General features: G+C 42.2%; 1 protein-coding gene across 3 annotated transcripts in view; it reads left to right on the forward strand.

The window, feature by feature from the left end:
* fhod3b (formin homology 2 domain containing 3b) overlaps positions 1 to 27,911 on the forward strand; it is a 281,393-nt gene that overhangs the window by 240,595 nt on the left and 12,887 nt on the right. Inside the window, exons 7-20 of one of the 3 annotated variants that reach the window (XM_034175031.1) lie at positions 111 to 222; positions 1,262 to 1,356; positions 4,711 to 4,854; positions 5,008 to 5,255; positions 7,836 to 7,919; positions 11,509 to 11,574; positions 16,269 to 16,376; positions 16,547 to 16,681; positions 18,144 to 18,194; positions 18,840 to 19,033; positions 22,278 to 22,742; positions 22,815 to 23,734; positions 24,542 to 24,700; positions 25,863 to 26,045. In XM_034175031.1, coding sequence (XP_034030922.1) covers positions 111 to 222; positions 1,262 to 1,356; positions 4,711 to 4,854; positions 5,008 to 5,255; positions 7,836 to 7,919; positions 11,509 to 11,574; positions 16,269 to 16,376; positions 16,547 to 16,681; positions 18,144 to 18,194; positions 18,840 to 19,033; positions 22,278 to 22,742; positions 22,815 to 23,734; positions 24,542 to 24,700; positions 25,863 to 26,045 — 2,964 coding nt within the window. The remainder of the gene's footprint in view (positions 1 to 110; positions 223 to 1,261; positions 1,357 to 4,710; positions 4,855 to 5,007; positions 5,256 to 7,835; positions 7,920 to 11,508; positions 11,575 to 16,268; positions 16,377 to 16,546; positions 16,682 to 18,143; positions 18,195 to 18,839; positions 19,034 to 22,277; positions 22,743 to 22,814; positions 23,735 to 24,541; positions 24,701 to 25,862; positions 26,046 to 27,911) is intronic. The other 2 variants (XM_034175029.1, XM_034175030.1) reach the window with 2 other exon arrangements.

Here is a 27,911-nt window from a genome sequence, read left to right on the forward strand (position 1 = left end):
TTTTCATCATTTGGTGGCTCCTCACTGTGGAAAATAAAAGCACATTTCCTTCCACGAGTTGCATTTCAAATGTAATAGATTCTGTTTTCGGTGTACTTTCTTCTCTGTAGTTCCGCTTGGTGGTGAAAACGGCCCTGAAGCTGCTGCTGGTGTTTGTGGAGTACACAGAGTCGAACGCCGCCCTGCTCATAAAGGCTGTGAATATTGTTGACGCTAAAAGAGGTGAGAGTTAAGCACAGCTTTACACATCCACACATGAAGAGCGAGGGGAAAAAAAAAACCCTGGCTGGAAAGTGTTATTCTACTCCTTTTGCAGAGTAAATGCCAGTTTTGCACAGCTGGAAAAACATGAAGATTTTTTCTTCTTTTTCTATGTTTCTGTTAAATTAAGCATGAAATCTCTGGATTAGTTTAGTTTTTTTTTATTACAGTACATTTGATTTCATTTATTTGTTTGTTTTTAATTAGAATGTGAGGCTTCATTTTATGAATTCAAAAGTGTCCACAAATTTTCGCAATGTCTAAGCATGTTGGACATGTGACACGACAAACTTTGCCTGTGTCTACGCTGCAGACTGCAGTTGTTTCAGGGTTTTCATCTTTGCTCCATCAGGTGAACCGATCCCGGTGGCCGTGTTGCTGTTCAGGTGGTCACAGATCAGTGTCTCACTGTCGTCAGATCAGGTGATCTGAACGGCTCCACAGTCACATGGGGAACGAAATGTAACCAAAAAAAAAAAAAAGAAAGAAAACGAAAAGGGCCGTATGGTGCTGGCCTACAACGAGGTTCAGTTACCTGCTCTGTTACACGTGAGCATCCAGCGGTGACTGAGCATCAGTTCGGAGGTGTCAGTTACCCCTCTGTGTCAGCAGTGTGATGTCACTGCTGCTGCTTAAAAAGTGTCTTGTGTGTCCCGGTGCCCTGACGAGGAGGAGAGCGATGTGACCCTCGTGGCAGGAGCGCACAGCTTTTCTTTTCTCACGTGCAGATCAGGTTGCCTTATAAAATGACCTGTTATGTTTTTCCTACGCCACTTTGGATCTCTCCAAGAATGCGATGACGCCATTTCTCTTACGGCAACCATGAGATGACGTTTTTACACTGTTTAATTGCCGTGTCTTGTTCAGTATGCACTTTTACACCAGGTTATTTAAACCGTAAACTGCACACGGGGAGTAATCCCGACAGCACAGCTGTTTTCTTTAGGGCCTTTTCTTTTTTTATTTATTTATTTTATTTATTTTTAATGTGTCTCTTTAGGCACTAAACTGTGGTCCAACGTTATGGAGATTCTGGATGAAAAGGATGGAGTGGATACAGAACTGCTGGTGTATGCAATGACGCTCATCAATAAGGTCAGTGAAAACTACTTGATCATTGCTGCATTAAAGAGGAGCACCTTGCGATTACTAATAAATTTGGCATCACACAGTTTGCTCTTTAAGGCTTTCTCTGTCTCTGTCTTTCAAACCCCATGTTATTAAAATTTAAATTTTAATCTGGATATCTAGAGGAGATGACTATCAAGATGAAATTATAGTTTTATAAATATATATATTTATATAACTTCATGATGCTTACCCTGTGTTTACACATAATGATGACAAGTAACGAATGCCAAAAATCTAAATTTGTAACCGAGGATCACGAATTTGAATTGAATGTGATGAGTCGGGTCAGAGGCTTCACACGCCGTCATGAACTATCGCAACCTCTCACCACATGTTACAAGTAATGGCACAAATCGCTGGCGATACTTCAGGAATTATCAGGCACGGTCACAAATATTGTCCCCATCTGCCTTGACACTTTCACAAATGTTGCAGATCGGGTGAATTTGGTATTTATATGGTTCCACACACACACACCCCGCAGTCATTCTACCATCAGTTGCTGAACAGATCACATCGCTCCATATTGCTCCACGACATCCAGATGAATCCACAGCGAAAGAAGAACTTTGTGATTGGCTGCTTAGTTGGGGTCTTTTCACAAAGTGGACTAGGAGACAGAGAGAGCCAGATGGAGGAAGCTCATGCTGTCATGGATGAAAACGAACTGAAGAAATCTGGTGCAGCAGGGTTTATATAATTTGTGAGCACACACGTAAGAGAAAACAGTGATTCGTAGTGGCGTGCAGTGAAACATGATGCTGCGTGAAAGTGTGTGACAGTTCGTGTCAGTTCTTCACAGCTTTTCGTGTCAGTTCATAACGACGCATGACAGTATGGGCTCCAAGAACCATCAAGAATACACTATGAATGCTGTCACGCTGTATTACGCATCACCACAAATCGACACGTTCAGTTGCGAACTTCACGAATCGAGGGCGAGTTGTAACATTCGTGGAAATTTTTTTTTTTAGCAGCCAAAAACATCAATCCATCCATTTTCTTCAGCTTTATCCGGAGTCGGGTCGCGGGGGCAGCAGCTCAAGCAAAGCAGACCTGAAGAGGGCAAAGCACCTTTTTGCGGTCGAGAACCATGGCCTCGGATTTGGAGGTGCTGATTTTCATCCCGGACGCTTCACACTCGGCTGCAAACCGCCCCAGTGCACGCTGAAGGTCCTGATTTGACGAAGCCAACAGAACCACATCGTCCGCAAACAGCAGAGACGAGATTCTGTTGTTCACAAACCAGACCCCCTCTACACCCTGGCTGTGCCTACAAATTCTGTCCATAAAAATAATGAACAGAACCGGTGACAAAGGGCAGCCCTGGCGGAGGCCAACGTGCACTGGAAACAGGTTTGACTTACTACCGGCAATGCGAACCAAGCTCCTGCTGCGGTCTTACAGGGACCGGATAGCCCTTAGCAAAGGACCCCGGACCACGTACTTCTGGAGCACTCCCCACAGGGTGCTCCGAGGGACACGGTCGAATGCCTTCTCCAGATCCACATAACACATGTGGACTGGTTGGGCAAACTCCCATGAACCCTCGAGCACCCGATGGAGCGTGTAGAGCTGGTCCAGTGTGCCGCAACCAGGACGAAAACCACACTGCTCCTCCTGAATCCGAGGTTCAACCATCGGTCGAATTCTCCTCTCCAGTACTCTGGAATAGACTTTACCTGGGAGGCTGAGGAGTGTGATCCCCCTATAGTTGGAACACACCCTCCGGTCCCCCTTCTTAAACAGAGGGACCACCACCCCGGTCTGCCAATCCAGAGGCACTGTCCCCGATCGCCACGCGATATTGCAGAGGCGTGTCAGCCAAGACAGCCCCACAACATCCAGAGACTTAAGGTACTCAGGACAGATTTCATCGACCCCAGGAGCCTTGCCACCGAGGAGCTTTCTAACCACCTCGGTGACTTCGACCTGGGTAATGGATGAGTCCGCCTCCAAGTCCCCAGTCTCTGCTTCCTCTTCAAAAGACGTGACGATGGGATTGAGGAGATCCTCGAAGTACTCCTTCCACCGCCCAACAACATCCCCAGTCAGGGTCAACAGCTCCCCACCCGCACCGTAAATAGTGCTGGTGGAGAGCTGCTTCCACCTCCTGAGGCGTCGGACGGTTTGCCAGAATCTCTTCGAGGCCGGCCGATAGTCCTCCTCCATAGCCTCCCCGAACTCCTCCCAGACCCGAGTTTTTGCCTCTGCGACCGCACGGGCTGCGGCACGCTTGGCCTGCCGGTACCTGTCAGCTGCCTCTGGGGTTCCACCTACCAACAAAAATAAGTAGGACTCCTTCTTCAGCTTGATGGCATCCCTTACGTCCGGTGTCCACCACCGGGTTCGGGGATTGCCGCCATGACAGGCACCAGAGACCTTGCGACCACAGCTACGAGCAGCCGCATCGACAATGGAGGTGGAGAACATGGTCCACTCGGACTCCATGTCTCCAACCTCCCCCGGGATCTGGGAGAAGCTCTCCCGGAGGTGGGAGTTGAAGACCTTGCTGACAGTGTGTTCTCCCAGTCGTTCCCAGCAGACCCTCACGATACGTTTGGGCCTGCCAGGTCTTACCGGCTTCCTACCCTCCCTGCGGATCCAACTCACCACCAGGTGGTGATTAGTCGACAGCTCTGCCCCTCTCTTCACTCGAGTGTCCGAGACACGTGGCCGAAGGTCAGATGATACGACTACAAAGTCGATCATCGACCTCCGGCTCAGGGTGTCCTGGTGCCACGTGCACTTATGGACACCCTTGTGCTCGAACATGGTGTTCGTGATGGACAAACTGTGACTAGCACAGAAGTCCAACAACTGAACACCACTCGGGTTCAGATCGGGGAGGCCGTGCTTCCCTATCACCCCCCTCCAGGTCTCACGACATGTGCTGTTAAGAACCCTATTCAGATGCGTTAAGTCATGTAACAAACGTCACGAATGACAGGAACATGGTATATGTAACACTTTGTACCTACGTGTAAACGCAGAGTTAATCTCATGAGGATGAGTTTGGTCTGAAACAATCTTGTTTGTCGTGTTTTTTTGTTTGTTTGTTTGTTTTGTAACTTGCCTGGAAAATGTGACTTGATTACACTTAAGAGAGAATACAAATAATATAAATGACTTTATTGGGGATTGTCAAGATAACATATCTGGCTTTAGATTACATTTGAGTACCTAATTTAAATAAAATGCCATCAGTTTCTCAGATGATCTCTTCCCACTGTCACAGTTTCTTTTCTCCCGCTGTCCTTGAACACGCCAAAGAGAAGGCACGGATCATGTTTTATGTAAGGTCTGCTTGTGTTTCAGACGCTGGCTGGACTCTCAGACCAGGACTCCTACTATGACATGGTGGACTGTCTGGAAGAGCAGGGCATTGAAACCATGTCCCAGAGACACCTGAGCAGGAAGGGCACTGACCTCGATCTCATAGAGCAGTTCAACATCTACGAGGTTCGAAAGCCAGAACCGTGACATCTTCTTGGGCATTAAACCAGCACATGTTCACGCTGGTTTTCATGTTGAACAGTTATCAGTAGACTGAAATGCACCAAAAAGCATGCATCTTTTAAAATCCATTTGTATTGATTCCTCAATGGCTGACAGACAACTCTGCGCCATGAGGACGGTGACGATGAAACCCAGCTGCCCCCCTGTGGCCGTAAGGACCGCCGGCGGGTCAGCGTAGGTGGGAACGACGAGAGGCAAGGCCTGGAGAGAAGACGCAGCCGGCGACATTCTCTCCACAACAGCAGAGGTCATGCATCTGCCCCGGCGTCACCCAGCAGCCCTCACGCTCACCCCAGCAGCTTCCTGCCGTTTAGCGGCCAACGTGTCGATGACATAAGTGAGAGGTGAGGGGAGGCGGGGCGAGGACAGAGACGCAAGAGAAAAATGTTGTCTTTGCACTTGAACTTCATCTGATGCTCTGGTGCTTGACCCTCTTTCACAGGAACTCACATGACTCCACGTGTTTCAGGCTGTGTTCAGAACAAACAGCAGGAGGTTTAATTATATACCAATTCAAAGCACTGCAAAGTTTACATTCAAATTTCTCCTTTCAAAGAACCTAATTCAAGAAAAATGCCACATGATTCACATATTCAAACCACAAAACCAGTGATTCAGTCAGGAGGCAAATTGCAGTCTTGTTTAATGATACGGTAGCTTGTGCTGTGATCTGGGAAGCAGCGGATGAGGAAAACCTGCCGCATCTCTGGGAAATGACGTGAACTATTTGTCCTACTTTACTTTAAATTTTAGGTCACAAGTCAGCAGAAGAAAACCAGACCTCGAGTTGTTATACAACCCCAATTCCAATGAAGTTGGGACGTTGTGTAACATGTAAATAAAAACAGAATACAATGATTTAGAAATCCTCTTCAACCTATATTCAACCGAATACACCACAAAGACAAGATATTTAATGTTCAAACTGATAAACGTTATTGTTTTTGTGCAAATATTTGCTCATTTTGAAATCGATGCCTGCAACACGTTTCAAAAAAGCTGGGACAGTGATATGTTTACCACTGTGTTACATCACCTTTCCTTCTAACAACACTCAATAAGTGTCTGGGAACTGAGGACACTAATTGTTGAAGCTTTGTAGGTGGAATTCTTTCCCATTCTTGCTTGATGTACGACTTCAGTAGTTCAACAGTCCAGGGTCTACGTTGTTGTATTTTCCGCTTCATAATGCGCAACACATTTTCAATGGGCGACAGGTCTGGACTGCAGGCAGACTGCCAGAGACTCAAGCCACGCTGTTGTAACACGTGCAGAATGTGGCTTGGCATTGTCTTGCTGAAATAAGCAGGGACGTCCCTGAAAAAGATGTTGCTTGGATGGCAGCATGTGTTGCTCCAAAACCTGGATGTACCTTTCAGCATTGATGGTGCCATCACAGATGTGTAAGTTGCCCATGCCATGGGCACTAACACCCCCCCATACCATCACAGATGCTGGCTTTTGAACTTTGCGCTGGTAACAATCTGGATGGTCTTTTTCCTCTTTTCTCCAGAGGACATGATGTCCATGATTTCCAAAAACAATTTGAAATGTGGACTCATCAGATCACAGCACACAGAGAAGGCAGCAGCATTTCTAGATGTTGTTGATGTATGGCTTTCCCTTTGCATGGTAGAGTTTTAACTCGCACTTGTAGATGTAGCAATGAACTGTGTTAACTGACAATGGTTTTCTGAAGTGTTCCTTAGCCCACGTGGTAAGATCCTTTACACAATGATGTTGGTTTTAATGCAGTGCCGCCTGAGGGACCGAAGGTCACGCTCATTCAATGTTGGTTTTCGGCCTTGCCGTTTACGTGTAGAAAGTTCTCCAGATTCTCTGAATTTTCTGATTATATTATGGACTGTAGATGATGGAATCCCTAAATTCCTTGCAATTGAACATTGAGAAACATTGTTCTTAAACTGTTGGACTATTTTTTTCATGCAGTTGTTCACAAAGTGGTGATCCTTGCCCCATCTTTGCTTGTGAATGGCTATGCCTTTTGGGGATGCTCCTTTTATACCAATCATCACACTCACCTGTTTCCAATTAACCTGTTCAACTGTGGAATGTTCCAAACAGGTGTTCTTTGACCATTCATCAACTTTCCCAGTCTTTTGTTGCCCCTGTTCCAGCTTTTTTGAAATGTGTTGCAGGCATCCATTTAAAATGAGCAAATATTTGCACAAAAACAAAAAAGTCCATCAGTTTGAACATTAAATATCTTGTCTTTGTGGTGTATTCAATTGAATATTGGTTGAAGAGGATTTGCAAATCATTGTATTCTGTTTTTATTTACATTTCACACAATGTCCCAACTTCATTGGAATTGGGGTTGTAATTTAAACTTAATTTAATCTTTGAATTATTTTGCACTGCTAACCGCTTTACCTAATGCCACACATAATGGTGTTTTTTTTTTTTTTAAGCAGCATGTCTTTTCATTTTTTTGTGGTAGCAGGTCTGCAGGTAGCTTTAAATTCAGTCCAGGCGATCATATGATACGAAAAATTCCTCCACGGGAAATTCACGCTGCCTTTGAAGAGCAACATGTTCCATATTGTTAAGGAAATCCAGACAACCAAGAGGGAACCAATTAGCAGACGGATGTATGACGGTGAACCACAGCTTCACCTCCTGCAGCTTATTGTCTGTAAAAACATAAAAAGGGGGCACAATTTTTAATGGATCAGTTTCTTTCGTTTTAAAACTAGTAACTTTCCTGAACCTCCCTTGGTGCTAATTTCTCCTCTGCTGCACGACATGCATGTGTGGACAGTTTGTCATTCTTGTGTCTGCTGTGATGTTTGTTTTGTCTTCTGTGTTTTCATGTTGTCTGTGTCCAACTTTTTCTCCCCTCTCACCTACCTGCATCCTCCCTTTCCTCCTTTTCAAACCTCGAAACCCTCCTCTCACCACAGAGAAGAAGAGGAGGATGAGGAGGAGGAGGGAGAGGATGAGGAAAGTCATCCAGTCACTGAGTCTTCTAGCCAGGCCATTCACAGGTATTTTAGATCCAATCATGTGATGAAGTTTCCTATTTTCCTCACTAATCCATAGTTTCTCTCCTCTTTTAAAGTGGCGTTTCTCCTCCTTTATACCTGCAACCTCCCTCTCGCTTGCATTTTGTCATTACACACCTAAAGTGTCTTTAAAGGAATGATGTTTAGGCAAGGTAATATAAGTCACCCAGTGTCTGGAAGACAGGTATTAAAGTGTATTTGCAAAAGTGATGCAACCTTAAAAAAAAAAAGGGGGGGGGGGGGGCAAAAATGCAGCAGGTCCCAAAGAAAACCAACCTTTTTTGTGCATGTTGATTTAAAATGAAAGGAGCTGCTCCTTTCTGTGCAGTTCATCCCTTTGGACTCAATTTTGCTTCTAGCAGGAGAATTTCTGCCTGCACAGACAGAATTGTGGGACTTTGGGGATATTTAACATGAAAGCCCAACCATATGTAACTGCTGAGGGGAGTTCAAAACATATTTTGGCCCTTTAAAATTTGAAGCATATGGCCAACATCCTCCGTGAAGCCAGTGAAACGTAAAGGGCAGAGAGACGTTTCCAGCTTCAAGTGGTCTCATTTTAACTGTTACACACAAACAAAGGAGGGTTTGGAAGCAGCAGACGGCCTCTTTATGGAGGTGGCTACAGGTAGGAGGTGTTTCAGCACATGTCCAGGGGTACTACTGAGTAGTATGCTATGACAGAACCCAGCAGTATTGGCAAGGTATTGCAGTACTACTAGTAACCCAGTCGTGCCGTGCAGTTTTATCCATATCATATCTGTTTTTACTTTCTGTTGGTACCACACACTAGAGCTTGTGCAACTTCCATAATTTTTTCTTCTAGTTTTTCAACAGAAAGGCTGTGCAGGTGGAGCAGAATAATTTTTAATAATTTTATTATTTATTATTATTATTATTGTTGTTGTTATTATTTTAATTAATTAAAATTTAATAATAATTTTTAAACTTCAAGATGTCTGTCATGTCACTGACATTGTCTAGACTCAGTAGAGACATACTAGGCTAAGTGGTCAGATTTCCAGCTGAAATTAAAATTTTTTTAGCATGTCTAAATTGTCAATATTTTTATTTCTTTTTATAGTCTGAACCTGTAAAAAAAAAAAAAAAAAGACACAAAATGCAATCTCCTCCCCCAAAATCTGTTTCAAGCCACATATGGAGGTTGTTTCATCCTGATTGCTATCACATTTCTGCAGATGTGTCTCAGTCTGAGCAGTCTTACTGCTCAACTAGTATTTCAAGTGTCTTTTGTGTCAATCGCGACACCACACAAACAACAACATAGAATCCACGATGACAGACGGGACAAATTCAGAGCGCGAAAAGCCTGTGTGAGTGAGCCAGAGTAGCAACGTGAAATACTTTTAATTCTCCTTGTCGCACATTGTCTCTTACAAAGCAATGTAATATAGTATAGCAGTGGCAGTATTATTATTGCCTTATTTTGCTGAGATTTTTGGTCTTATGTAGTACTTCATGTGTTTACGTTGGAACCTCCGCAGTGTTTATAAAGTGAGCATTACAAATACATCACCACACTGGACAAGCTCAGTAATAAATAATAAATACCCGCCTTGCAACACAACTACATCCTGCTGATTTTACTTGTCTTGAAGTGACACATAACAACCACGTAGAATATCATCCTGCTGTCTGACGCTGATCAGGCCTCACACTGCTCTATATGCTTCCCTCCACATTCTATGACTTTGACAGAATGGAGAGTAAACATGTGAAAGCCATCATCATGTTTGTTGTTTTTGATTCTGTTCCTGTTGAGAGCCCGAACTGAGCCATCCAGTTCAGGGGAACTGGCACACAGATAATTTGGGCTTCACACAGCTTCACATGCTTCAACAGTGAACCATAGTCTCGTTTGAGAGTGGGCACTAAGGGGTAAAATGAAAGAGCATAATTCTATTTCCAGGGACAGCCCTCGTCTGTCCCCATCAGAAACATGCCACTTTCTCTGAATTTTTGGGCAAATTACACAGCAAAGAAAGTGAAAATGCAAAGAAAAAGTGAAGATGCAGTGGAAAGTGAACATGTGTTTTTTTTGTTGTTTTTTTTACCCGGAGCTCAAACATGTCAAGGCGGTTGTGTAGGCGAGAGACCGCACCTACTCTGTCAAGGTGTGTAGGATAACACTTACCGGCACGACCTCTCCTATTTGCCTTGTCTTCCCTTCTCTACTGGAAACCAAAAAAAAACCTGCACTTTTCACGAGTGCTTCAGTGATTGCAGCCCAAAACAAAACAGTACACCATTTTTCTGTTAGAAGTGATGATATGTTTGTGCAGGCTGTCCCCAAAGTGGTCAAATTCCCCAATATCACACAGGGACTCAAACGAGACTGCGGTTTCACATATTTTTGCAAGAGTTTCATATAACTGTCAATACACATCAGCTAGCCATCATTAAATCTGATGTTCTTGATTCTTTCGTTTGTCCAACCATGGTAAATAAGCGGGTAAGCATAAACTTCGCTAACACTTAGTAAGGCAAACTGTTTCAAAGTCCCATGTCCACACCGCAGCTATCCTTTTGAGATCATGAACAGAGCCATCCACTGTAGTCACCCAAAACAAATTGCTCAAACTGAAATCAAATTCCTTGTATTCTTGTGGATACTTGGCGAATAAAGGCTTTTCTGATTCTGATTCTTCTCCAAGACTTCATGGTGACTCTAGTTCTAATGTCAGATAAATTTGCACAGATTTGTTTGAGGCACATGTAGAAATAAAACATAGTAGCAAAACTGTTGTGAAAGTGACTGAACGTTCAGCTGCCTGACAAAAAAAAAACCCACATTGGATGTTGACGACCCAATGCAGTTGCACAACGCGTAGTCAATTTTGTCTGTATGCTATAGGGAGAATCACGACAATTTTCTTGTGTAACTGGGGGAATTGAAGTTATGCCCCTCTGTTCCTAAGCCTGCTTCTCTTTTTTGATCTGATTGGTCCTTTAAAGGACACTTTAATCACACTGTCCCAGACATCTTTAATTCTCATCACCTGTGATTCATGTTGCATCTGTCATCTGCAGAGACTGCAGCCGTTTTATTTTTGTAGAAATTACGATTTCCTGACGTTTACTATTCAACAGTCAATCTTTGTGGAACTGCACCACATTTTACTCTGAGACAAGTCCATAAATTACTTCCCAGCATTAAGGAATTCAAAGTATTAGCATGAGTCACTGTCTCTGATGGGCTCGTGTTTCTGCACAGATCAGTTGAAGCAGAATCGTGGTGGGAAGCCAAATTTGGACTGACGGCATTTGAACATTGAGGATCTCTGCTCTGTTATAAATTATAAAATTATAAATTATAAAAGCAAAATTATAAAAGCATCCAGTCAGATGCTTAGTTTCACAATAATAACTTCAGTTTGATTGATAGATGCTGTCTTGACCCTGTTTTTCTGCTGTCCTGCAGTCTTGCAGCCCCTTTTCCTCTTAATACTGTCTCGCTGTCTGGCCTGTCCCACTAACACGTTCATGCTTTACCTTTACACTGTTTCACAAGACTGTCCTTCTGTTTTTTTTTCTCATTTTTTCTCTTCAGTCAAACAGATGCATCGCATACAAATCATGCATCTCATGCAAGTAGAGCGCCCTGCTGGGCTGAAAGGTAAGTTGTTCAGAAGTCTGTGGGCCAAGACAGATGTCATTTTTATGCCCAACGTCTACATTGTGCACATAGCAATTGGAAATGCACTTATTTGTGCACCCAAACGAGATGTGGTTAGGTGCAGTAATGGCACACTGGTATTGCGTAGCAGCAGAAGGCAATTGCACCGCAAACCACCAAAAACCTAAAGTTGAATTCTAGTATTTACGAGGTCTGTGAGAAAAGTATCCGACCTTTTTATTTTTTTCAAAAACTATATGGATTTGAATCATGTGCGCTTGCATCAGACAAGCTTGAACCTTCGTGCACATGTGAGTTTTTTCACGCCTGTCGGTTGCGTCATTCGCCTGTGGGCAGGCTTTGAGTGAGCACTGGTCCACCCCCCTCGTCAGATTTTTATTGTTTAGGAATGGCAGAGCGACTGCCGCTTTGTTCCATGAAAATTTTTTTAGAAACTCTGCCAGACAGCCAGATGGAAACCATTTGGAAGATTCAGATGGCTTTCGGTGAAGATTCTATCGGTATCACACGGATTAAGGACCATTAAAACTGGATTAAAAACGGCGGCGGAGGGCGCATCGCGCCCCGAGCAGCCATCGACAGGCTGGAACGAGCAGATCACTTTCAAATTTAAGGCTCTGTTGATGCAGGACGTCGTGTGACTAGCAGAGAAGTTTCAGAAGAGGTCGGGATCAGCACTTTATCAGTACATTCCACTGTTAAAGAAGATTTTGTAATGAAAGATGTGCGGACGGATTCACGCGTCGCGACGCAGCCGCTCATGGCGCGGGACAAACAACACCTCCGTGTTGGAAACCATTTGTAAGATTCAGACGGCTTTCGGTGGCTTTTCAGTCGAGTGAGTACCCGAGAAATTGTTTAACAGCTGGGCATGTTCCAGCTTGTCCTGTGAGACTTCCAACAGCCTGCCCACAGGCTAATGACGCAACCGACAGGCGTGAAAAAATCTACGCATGCGCACGAAGGTTCAAGCTTGTCTGATGCAAGCGCACATGATTCAAATCTTTCCCTAAAACTAGAGTCTGTAGAATTTAGATATGTTTATCAAGCAGTAAGTTTTGATTGTCCTAAATCAGTCACACCCAGAAGAAGAAAGTTCCTTGACTTGGGGCTTGAGGCTAGCTCCAGAAAGAACCAGGTTTCCAATGAAGCCCATGTTCAAATGTCCAACTGTAGAGCAAAAAAAAAAAAAAAAGAAAAGCTCTTTACATCCTGGTACAAAAAAATGACTTTGGTCTGAATTGATACTTTCTCCCTCTGTGACACCTGTACAGGAGGATGGTGGTGATTTCTTTTTTTCCTGACTTCTTAGTTTAAGACATTTTAAGACATAAATTTATGCATAATATAATTAAGGGCACAGCAGCTTTGAGTAACAGCTCAATGATTCAACAGTTCAGACTCGGAACACTGCTTCTTCAGAGCCACTACCTGTGGCTGCAGGCTGCGGTGGAGGACTGTGTCTGTCCTTTGAGCATTTTATTACATTCATTCATTCATTTTCTAAACTCGCTTATTCCAGTTACGTGTTACTGGGAGGCTGGAGCCTGTTCCAGTCATCGTTAGGGATGGGTGTTGATAAGATTTTATCAGTATCAGTACCATTATCGATTCCGACTATCGATACCGCTTGTGAATTTTTTGTGTACTAAAAGTAGGCTTTACAGGTTTTCTATGTGTGCGGGTCAAAGAGCTTTTTCTTATCGTGCACCTGCTCTGTGGAACGGTCTTCCTGCGACCGTGAGGCAGTCGGAGTCCGTGGACATTTTTAAGTCAAAACTTAAAACCTATTTTTATTCTCTTATGAATACCGTAGTTTTTTATTTTTTATCTGTTTTATGCTTTGACTTCTGTTTTTAATTATGTATTTGATTTTTTTTTTTTTTTACGTTGAACTGTTCTGTGTAAGGTGCCTTGAGACGGCTTTTGTTGTGATTTGGCGCTTTATAAGCTGAATAAATTGAAATTGAATTGAAACTGAACAACATTTTATTGAGACATAAAGTAAATAAATGTGAAATTGTTCACTGGGTCCTTAAACTCTGGACATAATAAATTCTACATGGTGGATCCTTGATCTCTGGACATACGAGGGCTGTCCGTAAAGTATAGGTCCTTTTTATTTTTTTCAAAAACTATATGGATTTCATTCATATGTTTTTACGTCAGACATGCTTGCACCCTCGTGCGCATGCGTGAGTTTTTCCACGCCTGTCGGTGACGTCATTCGCCTGTGAGCACTCCTTGTGGGAGGAGTCGTCCAGCCCCTCGTCGGAATTCCTTTGTCTGAGAAGTTGCTGAGAGACTGGCGCTTTGTTTGATCAAAATTTTTTCTAAACCTGTGAGACACATCGAAGTGGACATGGTTCGAAAAATTAAGCTGGTTTTCAGTGAAAATTTTAACAGCTGATGAGAGATTTTGAGGTGATTCTGTCGCTTTAAGGACTTTTCACGGTGCGAGACGTCGCGCTGCGCTCTCAGGCAGCGTCATCAGCCTGTTTCAAGCTTAAAACCTCCACATTTCAGGCTCTATTGATCCAGGACCGTCGTGAGAGAACAGAGAAGTTTCAGAAGAAGTCGGTTTCAGCATTTTATCCGGATATTCCACTGTTAAAGGAGGTTTTTTTTAATGAAAGACGTGCGGACGGGTCCGCGCGTCGGGACGCAGCCGACGCGGCGCGGCGGCACAGGAAAAACACCTCCGTGTTGATAACCATTTGTAAAATCCAGGCGGCTTTTGATGGCTTTCAGTGGAGTGAGTATATGAGAAATTGTTTATCAGCTGGACATGTTCCAACTTGTCCTCAAGGCTTCCACAGAGGTGTTTTTCCTGTGGCGGAGCGTCGCGGCGGCTGCGAGCCGACGCTGCAATCCGTCTGCACGTCTTTCATTAAAAAAATCTCCTTTAACAGTGGAATATCCGGATAAAATGCTGAAACCGACTTCTTCTGAAACTTCTCTGTTCTCTCACGACATCCTGGATCAATAAAGCCTGAAATGTGGAGGTTTTAAGCTTGAAACAGGCTGATGACGCTGCCTGAGAGCGCTGAGCGACGTCTCGCACCGTGAAAAGTCCTTAAAGCGACAGAATCACCTCAAAATCTCTCATCAGCTGTTAAAATTTTCACTGAAGACCAGCTTAATTTTTCGAACCATGTCCACTTCGATGTGTCTCACAGGTTTAGAAAAAATTTTGATCAAACAAAGCGCCAGTCTCTCAGCAACTTCTCAGACAAAGGAATTCTGACGAGGGGCTGGACGACTCCTCCCACAAGGAGTGCTCACAGGCGAATGACGTAACCGACAGGCGTGGAAAAACTCACGCATGCGCACGAGGGTTCAAGCATGTCTGACGTAAAAACATATGAATGAAATCCATATAGTTTTAGAAAAAAATAAAAAGGACCTATACTTTACGGACAGCCTTCGTAAATAGGAATAAACAAAATCTGTAGTTATTGTCCAAAGCATTTTCTTTCAGACATTATTGGCATGAATGTCTGTCCATACATCTGAGCTGAGCTCTTGCAGCTGGCTGCACTACACATCAGGATACAATTTATAAAGACGTCTCATTTTGGGATGAAAAAAGTTTTAGTCGATTGTAGTTTATTGTCTGTATTACAACGTATGTAAAGAGGTGTCATTTTATTTAAAGCAGTAATTCATTTTGCAGTTATTAATTCCGAGCGGACTCTGTCTCGGCAGAGAGCCGCGCAGCGTTTAGAGCTGTGCCAATGGAACAGACGGCGATACTCATTTCTTGACTGCAACAAGACAAGAGTCCCAGTTAGTGACTTTAATCCACACAAAAGTGACACGATATTTTAATGGCTTTGAGAAGGGTTATGAAGTGGACTTGCCGTTTCTGAAGAGCAGCGAATCAAAGAACCAACAAGCCAGTGGATCGAAGCATTGCTTCATGCTTCAAAGTGGAGTCGCGCTACAGAAACGGTTGATTACAGACCCACTGCAGGGTCTGTAATCAGCGTAGAGGAATGATCATTTTCCTGACAAACACCCTCAAAAACAACGGTTGCTCTGAAGGACCGATAAGGGAATCGTTAAGCACAAAGGCTATTGATATCGGTGGATCGAATCATTTCTTAACAATACTCGAAAAGAACCGGTTCTCGATACCCAACCCTAGTCATTGTTGGGTGGACAGGCCAGCAGTCCTTCAAAGGGACACATACAGACAGACTAACACATTCATGCCCTCACTCACACCCACGGTCAATTTAAGGTTTCCAATTCATGTAATGTGTGTCTTTGGAAGGTGGAGCACCCGGAGGGAACCTACACAAACACAGGGAGAATGTGCACAACAGAGTTTGATCGGAGAACCTTACACTGTCAGGTCTTTGCAGTCTGCAGCGGTGCAGTTGTTGTAACATGCCATCATACAGTAGAATTATTATGACGCTGACAAAGTACATCAACTGATCAACTGATGCTTTTATTGTAAAACACAACAGCTCCACTATGACTCCAAGGAACCTCTCCTTTTTGTTTCCTTTCATCTCTGCTTGGTTTGCTCAGTGTACAAGATGGCTTCAATTCTTTGAGACTCCTGATTGAGTGACCTGTTGAGATGTTACGCTCTCACATCTGGATTACAGTGGAACAGTCCAGCACTGGAAGAGAACAAAGCATTTCCTTTCTTTTTGCAGAATCAGTGGCAGTGGCACACCATACCCCAGCCGGCACCAGATGGTAACAGCATCCATCCAACGTTTGGCGAATACAGCAGCTTCAGCAGCAGACCCCAAACCTGACAGGTCAGAGCGGCAGATCTGCCGAAGTTGATGCAAACCATTTTGTAGCTTTGATTAAACATTACAGAAAGCTCAGTGTTTTGAGCAGGTGTGCAGACATCTGTACGAAATTGTAGCTCAATCAGTCCCTGCTCATGAAGGTCTAACATTTGTTCTGTCTTTTCTCCGTGCAGGCCCGGTTTAGGGGGGTTGCTCACGTCTTCTTACAGACAGCATCAAGAGTCTCTGGCTGCAGAGAGAGAGCGTAGGCGTCTTGAAAGAGAGGAGCGCCTACAGAGAATCGAAAGGGAAGAGAGGAACCGCTTCAAGTCAGTCTCAACTTGCAAAGTGCATGAATTATTTTCTTTTTTTAATGCTGTACCATAAGCAGCTGTGCAGCCTGGAACAGATTGTAATGTAATTTGAAGTGTCTGTACTGAGTTCTTCAGTGTTATCATCAGTCTACACAGCAAAAACTGGATTGGTCATATCTCGGAGTTGATTTTGACTTTATTAAATCTTGTAGTGTTGGACTGATTAGAGTTTGTTGCATGTGTTGAGTCAAGTCTCTACAACTGAAATTGATTTGCAATAAACAAGCCTGAAACCAACTGGCCCCATACCCAGGTAACCCCGCTAGTTATGATGTAAAATCCTAAATAATTCAGTGACATGTTTACTGTGATCATTTGGAATATTGTGATTATTTGAAACCTCCACATTACATGGAGAAATGCGGCAGGGGTGGGGTTTGAACCAGGAGCCTTTTGCACTGAACCAAGTGCACTAACCACTTGGCCACACCTCTGCCTAATATGGATTATTAAAAAAAATACTTAAATTTGTCAGACAGTGATACAAAAGAAATTCTGTGTAGAAAAAAGATGCTTCAAGACATTCATGAACTAATGATCCAAGATCTGCTGTGGCAACTCCAGGTGAAAAAAGGGCAGCCAAAGGGACTTAAAACTCAGTGTAGGGGTGGTGGCCAAGCCGTTAGTGCATTTGGTTTCAGTGCAAATGGTTCCCGGTTCAAACCCCACCCCTGCCACATTTCTCCATGTAATGTGGAGGTGCGTCAGGAAAGGCATCCAGTGTAGAATTTGTGCCAGATCAACATGCAGATCCACCTTGAGTGAAAACAAGAGGAACAGCTGAAAAGTTTTACTTTTTATGAATAAAGACAGAGTAAAATTCAGTGAAAATATTCAGTTGATAATTGCTAGTAAATGTTACTTGAGTTATTATTTTAGAAAAACTAATATGCAAGTAAAATTTACGTAAGAATTCCCCTTGTAAAATTTACTTGGAATTTCTGCATGAAAAAAACATTCCTAGGTTTTTTCCAGTAAATATTACTCCAATTTTTTTTTTCAGTGCAGAAAGTTACGGTTCAGATCCAACCTGAGGGCTTTGTCAGTAGTATTTTTCTAAACAACACCCAAAGAAGTACACTCATAAATCCAAACTATGCTATACTATCTTGAGTGGTGAAAATATGTGCATGTCATAAAGTAACCCTGCAAGTGTCAGAAGGTTAACACTGTTGAAGAGTTGGTATCATAACATTAATGAAAGCATAATCCCAGGAGTTATTTTGCTGAATGTGTTAGTTATTTGTTGTTATGGCTGGAAGAGGAGTGTTTTGCATTGCTCTCATTTTTTCGGTGCACCGGAAGCAGTATATTGATTTGCCTGGACACATGATGCAATCATTAATTTGAAAAATGTATGTGTTATGAACTCCAGGTGTTAGACTGTCTCTCATTCTCTCTCCTGATTCTTTTTCAGTCGAGATTATGCAGACAAAAGAGAAGAAGCACGACAAGCCAGAGAGGAAAGGTGAGTCGACTTTCATGCCACTGCTTCGCGTGGATTTGCAATAATGCTGCCATTTTGAAGAAATGGATCAAAAAGACAAAAAGGATTGTAAATGCTTTAAGAGCCTGTTTTAAGATGGATAGCAGATGTAAATTGAATTGCACCCTGACCTCAGTGTGAATTATCGTGTCGGGGCCCCTCTAGGCCTGTTCACCATTAAGACATCCCAAAGTTAACAGGACAAGTGTGCAGTTGTGCTTTGGCTCAGATCCAGCCTGGTTTGGCACAGATCCAGTCTGGTTAGCTGTGCGCGTGTACATCTTAGCTCATTGTTGTCCGTCATGTGTGTAGACTCAGATCGCCAAACATTGTCCACTTTTGCACATTTATAAATCATAGTCATCATCATCATATTATTATTATTATTATTATCTTTTAAGACCATCAAACAACCCAATTATTGATAATGTAGCACTTGTGGATGAATGTACAAATTTTGAACCCCCACTATAGAACATGTAAAGCTACAACTCAATATTGGCGAGGGTTTGTTCATCTGCTTTTCCATGTATGAGAGATTAAGAAAGATAGGAAATGCACGGTGGCAACTAATAAATTATTCCATAAAATCAATGGAATTTGAACTTGAAAGCTTCCTTCCTGTAGGTACAAAGCCGTGGAGAGGCTTGCTGCGGAGGAGTCTGAACGTGAGCGTGCCAGAGCGCCAACAAGAGGACGGACGGAGATCACTTTGTGTTTGAGTCCAACCCCGGCGAGCCGCTCAGCATCACGCTGCTCCATGCCTGCACCATCCATCATCTCAGAGGAAGATACGCCCATAAATGCACACCAGACAGCAGGTAAAACATTTGTTCTTACCTCACATAAGGGCTTGGAGCTAATATTACAATTTTTCATGGTTTAAAAAAAAAACTTGAGAACGGCACCAAACAAAAGTTCCAGCATCATCACCTTGCCCAATGCAAATTCGAGATTCATCACTGAATATGACTTTCATCCAGTCATCCACAGTCCACGATTGCTTTTCCTTAGCCCATTGTAACATTGTTTTTTTTTTCTGTTTAGGTGTTAATAATGGCTTTTGTTTAGCTTTTCTGTATGTAAATCCCATTTCCTTTAGGCGGTTTCTTACAGTTCGGTCACAGACGTTGACTCCAGTTTCCTCCCATTTGTTCCTCATTTGTTTTGTTGTGCATTTTTCGATTTTTGAGACATATTGCTTTAAGTTTTCTGTCTTAACGCTTTGATGTCTTCCTTGGTCTACCAGTATGTTCGCCTTTAACAACCTTCCCATGTTGTTTGTATTTGCTCCAGAGTTTAGACACAGCTGACTGTGAACAACCAACATCTTTTGCAACATTGCGTGATGATTTACCCTCTTTTAACAGTTTGATAATCCTCTCCTTTGTTTCAATTGACATCTCTCGTGTTGGAGCCATGATTCATGTCAGTCCACTTGGTACAACAGCTCTCCAAGGTGTGATCACTCCTTTTTAGATGCAGACTAACGAGCAGATCTGATATGATGCAGGTGTTAGTTTTGGGGATGAAAATTTACAGGGTGATTCCATAATTTTTTCCTCAGAATTGAGTGATTCCATATTTTTTTCCTCTGCTTGGTCTAAAAAAGTAACCGTTACTGACTGCCACAATCAGTTTTTCATGATTTCTTATAGTGTTTCTTAAAGCCAGAAAGTTGCCATTTGAAATGACTTTAGTTTTGTGTCATGTCTGTGATCTGCTTTTTTTCTACAAAATTAAACAACTGAATGAACATCCTCCGAGGCCGGTGATTCCATATTTTTTGCCAGGGGTTGTAGAAGTACAGATCACAATGTTGAAACTAGAAATACAACCTCAAAATAGACAAAATGCTAATTTAAAAAACCTGCAGGGGTTCTTACACTTACTTTGACTTCTGTTTCATTGCAGACAGTTTGTGCACATGCTCTTTCATGCTTTACATGATCTTCATTTCATTTGTTGATATACATCCACAAGTTTCTGTGACATTTTTTCTGCAAATATTCTTTAATTCATCTGCGATGTTCAAGCCAACACTAAACCACTTACAGGTAAGTGTGCATTCTTGTTTTTATTGACTGAAAAAGATGTTCAAGTGCAAACATGAAACAAAGTCAACATGAAATAAACGCCCTGCTTTACAATGATCATTTGCATCGTGGGATAGCAAAAGCATCCCTGCTGGTGACTGCTGGTATTATCGCCACAGAGATGGATGCATATAAAGGTCTATGACAAGTCACTGAAGCATGCTGAGATTTGAATAAGGCAAGAGCCGCAAAACCAATTAAATCTAAAATCAAATTAATTGTGTACTCTTGTCAGTATTTGCTTAACTGAAAGAAACATGGTTACAACTGTATTATCAAATAACACACCACATTGGTACCATCTGTGGCACAAAGTTATTGAATAGGTACAAGAACTAAGAACTAACTTTCTTTAACTAAAAAAGTTTAAAAAAAAAAGTGTTTAAAGAAAATTTGACTTAATTTTTGTCTAAATAGAAAAATAGTCTTGTCAACCAAAAATGTCTTATTTTGGGAAAATGTTTTTCCAGCTAATATCAAGCTGTATTTAAGCAGTAACAGGGAAAGGCAATGGCGTTCAAATTATCCAAGCAAAGGAACAAGATTGTTTTCCTTATTTTAAGACAGAGAATTCTTAAAATAAAAATTCTGTGTTGTTTTAAGGCATATTTGCCTAGACATTTTGCTAGTTTCTAGAATTCTAACCAAGTAAATTTTTCATACACCACTGGCAGATTTTTTTTTAAATTTTATTTATTTATTGCTTAATACAAGACAATTTGGCTGGACGTCTAATTATTTGGCTTATTTTGAGAAGGACAGTTTTTGCAGTGTATTTAGCATTTATACCCTGCAAGACATTTGTAATTTAATCATTAATGCTAGACCAATATTAAAACTTTAAATCACACACGAGTGTGTAGTGGTGTCGTGTAAAACAAAAGCTGTTCCTGTGCTTTTCAAAATATAGTCAGTGTTGTTGGTGGTGGCACCAGGCGGTTCCGGGGTGTCTTGGATGCGGTGACGCGTGGCACTAGCACACACTTTCAGACCTCACTTAAATGTTAGTCCTCAGAAGCTCTTTTTTTCCCCAGTGATTCTTCCTGCTTTTGTAATCCAATAAAATATTTTGGGCCAGGAAAATGTGGGGCTCCTAAAATATTAGCCCAGGAAAGCCCCTGTATTTGTGTGACTAAAAGCCTTATTGTGGGCTGATCATGGCAATGACGTGATGATAAACATACTGACAGACTATTTGTCAAGCTGTCACAACCAGCCAATCACGGACCCTCCTCTTGTTCGACAGTCCCTGGTCTAAGCCCCGTGCACAGTGAGCGTGGCAAATAGAGACGGCTCACTCCGCCGCTGATGAAGTGTGATTGTGACGTGCTAATACTTGGAGGGGGGGCGTTATCAAATGGTTACTTTCAGTTGCATAAACAGATTACAAAGGAACACCTTTTATTCTCTGATTTAATCAGCGTTGCTTTGTTGAGCACCAAATCTTACTAGTCTTGGTAATCTTATTAGTTTTAACTTGTAATACATTTTTAAAAATCTGCCTGTGGACCAAGTGAAAATTCAGTTAAGATTTCTTGAAATTAACAGAGAAATTTTTGAGTTTTATTTGCAAGTATTAAGAAGGGTTACATCCTTTGCAAACAACTCGGTAGGTTATGGTGAGTTTAACAAGCTTGTTTGATCTCAGAAATAACTAATAAAAAAGATGTTTGAATGACACTTTCACTCAACTAGAATTTTAAGAGATATTACCTAAAAAAACAAGTCTTTATATCTTACTGAATTTAAGTGTTTAGATGTTTTGACTACAAAATGGGTAAATATAGTTGATAAAATTTTGCACAAGGGCTGAAATTGTACATTAAACCAGTCTCACTTGATATCAGGACACGTCAGGGAGCAATTTAACATTGTTTGAATTATAAATAAGAATGTTTCAGATAGCATATTGTCACACAGCTGGAGCAATTAAAGTTATTTTTCCACGTTGTTTGTATGTCTCTTTCAGGAACAGAACACGCCGTTGAGCCAGACCTTGACCCACAGACCCGAACCAAAAGTCCAGCGCCAGAGTTAACAGTATCAGAACCTTCCCCCACACCTCCCCCTGAGCTAGACAGGCAGCAGACGGAGTCTTCTGCAGAGATGGAGGATGTTTCAGAGACTCCGTCTGACCAGAATGTAGCTGCAGAGGAGCAGGAAAAGGCTGAAGAGAAGAAGGAGGGCATGAATGAGATGGAGGTAGGACAGCAGGTAGGAGTGGAAGGAGCAGAGGGAGAGCAAGATGAGGAGTCTGGGAAGCAGGAACCCATGGAAAGGAACATAGAAGACGCCGTGCAGCTGAGTGAGAAGGAGAGACAGAATGAGGAAGTGAACGAAAAGGATAACTGCTCTGCATCCAGCATCTCCTCAACAAGCAGCACTCTGGAGAGGGAGGAGCGGGAGGAGAAACTCACCAGGAGCATGCAAGCAGGTATGAATGGCACCAGATGTTTTTTTATTTTTATTTTTTCTCAAGATTTAATAATTGTTCTCATGATGATAGGTCAGTGGACGCAGTGCATTCAAGATGCAGATGTGAGCAACCAGTGCAACAACATCCTCAACAGCAAGCGCTTCATGCTGGATATGCTCTATGCTCAGAAGACCCCGAGCAGAGAAGACGAGAATGTGGACAAGACTGAGGAAGATGGGTGTAAAAGTGAAATGGAGACAGAGGACGGCGAGTCTCCAGTGGTCAGTCTGGCCAGCAGGATCTCCACACTGGAGGCCCACAGGCAGGCCAGAGAAGAAACTGTGAAAAAAATGGAGGTGGGGCATCTGGATAACCAGGGCAGCGTCCGAGCAGTGGCAGAGAGGTTTGGAGATTTAGTCAAAGGTCTGGCGTCTCCTGCTGAGGTTGAAGCTTTAAAAGAGCAGCAGATTCAGATGGACAAACTAGCCGCTGTGTCTGCGCCTTCACCCCCCAAGAAAGAGTCGGACTACATTTGGGACCAGCTGATGGCTGTGCCCAAAGAGCTACGGATCAGAGAGATGGACTTCACCGACCTGAGGGAGGAGGACGACGTGGACGTCTTGGAAATGAACAGCATGATGGGAACAGATGACATCATACCACCTCCGCCTCCTCCCCCATGCAACGCTGCCCTGCCGCTTCCCCCGCCCCTTTTCCCGTGCCCCCCACCTCCTCCCATCCTTAGCAAGATGGCGCCCCCACCTCCACCATTCATGGTCCCCATCCCTCCGCCATCGCCTCAGTTAGGCCGAGGAGATGTTCCTGTCTTCCAGAAGAAGAAGAAGACTATTCGGCTCTTCTGGAACGAGGTGCGCCCGGTGGACTGGCGCTGTAAGAACCATAAATTCTGTAAGGAGTCACTGTGGTCCAAACTGGAGCCAATAAAACTGGACACATCCAAGCTGGAGCAGCTGTTCGAGACCAAATCCAAGGAGCTTCCTGTTATGAAGGTAACATAGTGTACTGCTGGAAGCACATTTATTATGCAGAGCTGATGTGAAGGTTCAGGATGGCCTGTGATCCGTCACTGTCAGATTAAACATATTTGTAATAATCACTCTTTGTCCTGCATTTGACCTAAAGTCCATCATCCAAAGACCAACCAAAATAATAAGTAGTGAAAGACTACTCAAAATAATTTAGCCTTCTCTCAATCTTAATGTGAACATTATTGAACTGAAAAGAGAAACCACGTCACTGGTGTCTTTTTATTTTTTATTTATTTATTCATTCATTTATTTATTTGTTTTCACAGGTTTGCTTCATTGAGCTTTTAAAATTTTAAGAGCAAAATAGATGTTGAGTTTGAATGTCAGCGAAACATAACTGTTTGAATTTTGATCTTGCACCTAATGGCTATGTAAGGTTTCATTGAAAGAATTAGCTTGATTAGTTGTTAATGTACTTTAATGTACTTATTGACAATTGCTTTAATCAATACATTGTATTGTTTGATTACATCAAATCAAAATAAAAATTGGTTTTGTTTTGCAAAATGATATTCTATCATCTGAATTAAATTGATCTTTCATTTCAGAATGAAAAACATCTCTGCAGGATTATCTCTGTTAGTAAAGACATAAAATACTCTTAACGCTTATGGAATCCATTTGTTTTATATCTTTCTTTCAAAAAATGTCAGTGTTTTTTCAGACATAAAGCAATAAAAATGTGTAAAGACCACATGTTTTTTTATATTGACACTGTGTAATTCCACACGAGACTTGAGTCCTGATTTCTGTTGGTGTATCACACAGAAAGCAGCAGTTGATGGGAAACGACAAGAAATCATTGTGCTGGATTCTAAACGGAGCAATGCTATAAATATCGGCTTGACTGTCTTACCACATCCTCGCACCATCAAGACTGCTATTCTCAATTTTGATGAGTACGCACTCAACAAGGAGGGCATCGAGGTAAGCGATCTTTAAAATAAGTTGCTCCTTTGGAACAGCAGTAGGTGTGCACCAAGGATCTTTTGTAAGGCCTTTATGTTTTGATCTGGTTATGAATAATTTGACTTCTGGGATTAAAAACCAGACTGCCTGTCCATGCTTTATGCAGATGATGTAGTGTTGTGCAGACCAAGAGAGTTCAAATACAGATTAAACTACATAGAAGATTAGAGAAGGAAGAATATTTGAAGTTTCTTAATAAAGACTTAATGAAGATTCAGTGGTGAGATTGCAAGGAAAGGCTATGGATGAGTGAATAAATGTAAATACCAAGGATCAGCTGCAATGGGTAGCACGATGGCTTAGTGGTTAGTATTATTGCCTCACAGCAAGAAAGTTCATGGGATCAATTTCCACCTGTGGGTTTTTGTCAGCGAAAAGACCTGTGAGGATGTATGAGACTGAGACATGGGCAGTGAAGGGAGCGCGAGAGAAGTTGGGAATGGTAAGAAGGCGAATTCTGAGAGTATATGGAAAAGCACCCCACATAAACATGATTATAGTTGAATTGAAAGAAGCTGATTTGACTCTTGAGGTGCGTCTCCAAAACGGTGCTACATATTACAAATATTAAACCCATTGTATGAAAGCAAACCAAAATACACAACTTGAGCTCCTATAACAATTTAACGATTTAACTCTCGTCTATCACATCATATGATATATCACAATTTTTTTTTCATCTCCAGCAGATGGGCTTTTAACTGATCACTTGCTGATTAATGACACTAGTGATTAAATACGAGTAGCACGCTCGTATGTTCAGGTGGCTTCTTAAAACACAGCAGCTGAAGTACTTCACATCAGCAGATGGTGATTAATGATGGATCGGTTTGGTTTTATATAACAACTTCCATCCTGATTTCACTCTCAGCAGAAAGCAGGATTTGACTTCACCTTTCGTGAAGTTCAGATGTCACAGATGGCGTTTTGGAATGTTGGAAAGATCTTAGAAAAACAAAACTCCATATGTAGTCGTTTTGCTTCCTGTTGTATGATTTTCTTTTTTCTTTTTTTTCCCCCTGACGTTTATGCTAAAATATCACACAGGCATTGAAAACTTTTGATCTGCTGACTTGAAGTGCTATCAAAAAAACAAAAACAAAACTATTTCCTTTTGTAGAAAATCCTGACGATGATCCCCACAGAAGAGGAGAAGCAGAGAATCCAGGAGGCTCAGCTGCTCAATCCCGACATCCCACTCGGAAGCGCCGAGCAGTTCCTGCTCACGCTCTCCTCCATCACGGAGCTGTCAGCCCGCCTGCAACTGTGGGCCTTCAAGATGGACTACGAGGTCATCGAGAAGGTCGGTCCAAAACGTTTACTTCCATAACAGAATAAACACGTCACAGTTAGTCAGTTACTGTATCTGTCAGCAGTGTTTACACGTGTGGTTCTGCACACGAGATCCAGATGAATATTTCAATCTTTATCATTTCAGGCAGTTTGGCAGACACTTGTAAGGTGCATAAGTTTCTTTTTTCGCCCTCCAGTTATTTAGTATATCAAGTAGAAGTCAAAAGTGTCCAATTCTTAATAAACACCTGAAGTCCAGGGCCAGATTTCTCAAGTGGAGACACATCACAGTGGAGCAGATAACTGTAACAAATGTTCATTTCTGGAAAGAAGCACCAAAGTTGGCACAAATACTCTTTAGACATTACTCTTTTGAAAAAACTGAGTAGCCACCTGAATTTTCAGTAGGCGGCCAGGTAGGGGTCAATTGAAGAATTACACAGGTGTCAAAATTGAAAAATGCTTCAATCATATTGAAAGCTATACCACATTATTTGTCTGATCACAACGATACCAAAAACGTATAGTTTGGACTATCTATGACTGAATGTTATGGAGTTATGGGGTAAAAACAACAAGAATGGTGACAAAGGTCAGTTTCAGTTTGTACAGGGGTTAAAAGTTGCTCCAATTTTGGTAAAAAGTGGTGCAAATTATTGGTTGAACTAATAGGATTAATAGATGAAATAGTTTTGACTGTGTTGAATGCTTGGTCTGCAAAGTAAAAGGTAGAGCAATGTCAACATCCATTGGATTCTATGACATGTGACATATGTTACCCTGTAACATAACTAAGCATGCCACCTTTTTAAAACCCTATTAACTCAACCAATAATTTGCATCACATTTTACAATATTTAGAGCAACTTTAACATCTGACCACTGTACGAGGTCTGTTAAAAAAGTATCCGACCTTTTTATTTTTTGCAAAAACCATATGGATTTGAATCGTGTGATTGCATCAGCCAAGCTTGAACCTTCGTGCGCATGCGTGTTTTTTCACGCCTGTCGGTTGCTCACACAAAGCCTGCTCACAGGCGAATGACGCAACCGACAGGCGTGAAAAAACTCACGCATGCGCACGAAGGTTCAAGCTTGGCTGATGCAATCACACGTGATTCAAATCCATATGGTTTTTGCTAAAAATAAAAAGGTCGGATACTTTTCTAACAGACCTCGTACAAACTAATGCTGACCTTTGTTACCATTCTTGCTGTTTTTACCCCATAACACTATAACACTCAGTCATAGATACTCCAAACTATACCTTTTTGGTATCATTGTGATCAGACAAATAATGTGGTATAGCTTTCAATATGATTGAATCATTTTAAAATTTTGACCCCTGTGTAATTCTTCAATTGACCCCTACCTGGCCGCCTACTGAAAATTCAAGTGACTACTCAGTTTTTTCAAAAGAGTAATGTCTAAGGAGTATTTGTGCCAACTTTGGTGCTTCTTTCCAGATTTGAAGGACTCCTCTGTAAATATTCTGTTATCTGCTGCACTATACGAGGTTTGTTAGAAAAGTATCGGACCTTTTTATTTTTTCAAAAACCTGATGGATTTGAATCACGTGTGCTTGCATGAGCCAACCTTGAACCTTCGTGTGCATGCGTAATATTTTTCACGCCTGTCGATGGCATCATTTGCTTGTAAGCAGCCTTTGTGTGAGGATGGGTGGAGTCGCTCGTCATTTTTTCTTTGCAAGGAAATGGCGGAACAACTGGAGCAGTGCAACTTCATCAAATTTTGCCAGAAACTGGGCCACAGTCAGGTGGAAACCATTCAGATTATTCAGACGGCTTTCGGTGCTGATCCTCTGGGCATCACACAGATTAAGGAGCGGTACACCCGGTTTAAAGACGTCCGCACA

The sequence above is a fragment of the Thalassophryne amazonica genome, chromosome 7 (genome assembly GCF_902500255.1).
Source record: "Thalassophryne amazonica chromosome 7, fThaAma1.1, whole genome shotgun sequence".
NCBI classification, from domain to species: Eukaryota; Metazoa; Chordata; class Actinopteri; order Batrachoidiformes; family Batrachoididae; genus Thalassophryne; species Thalassophryne amazonica.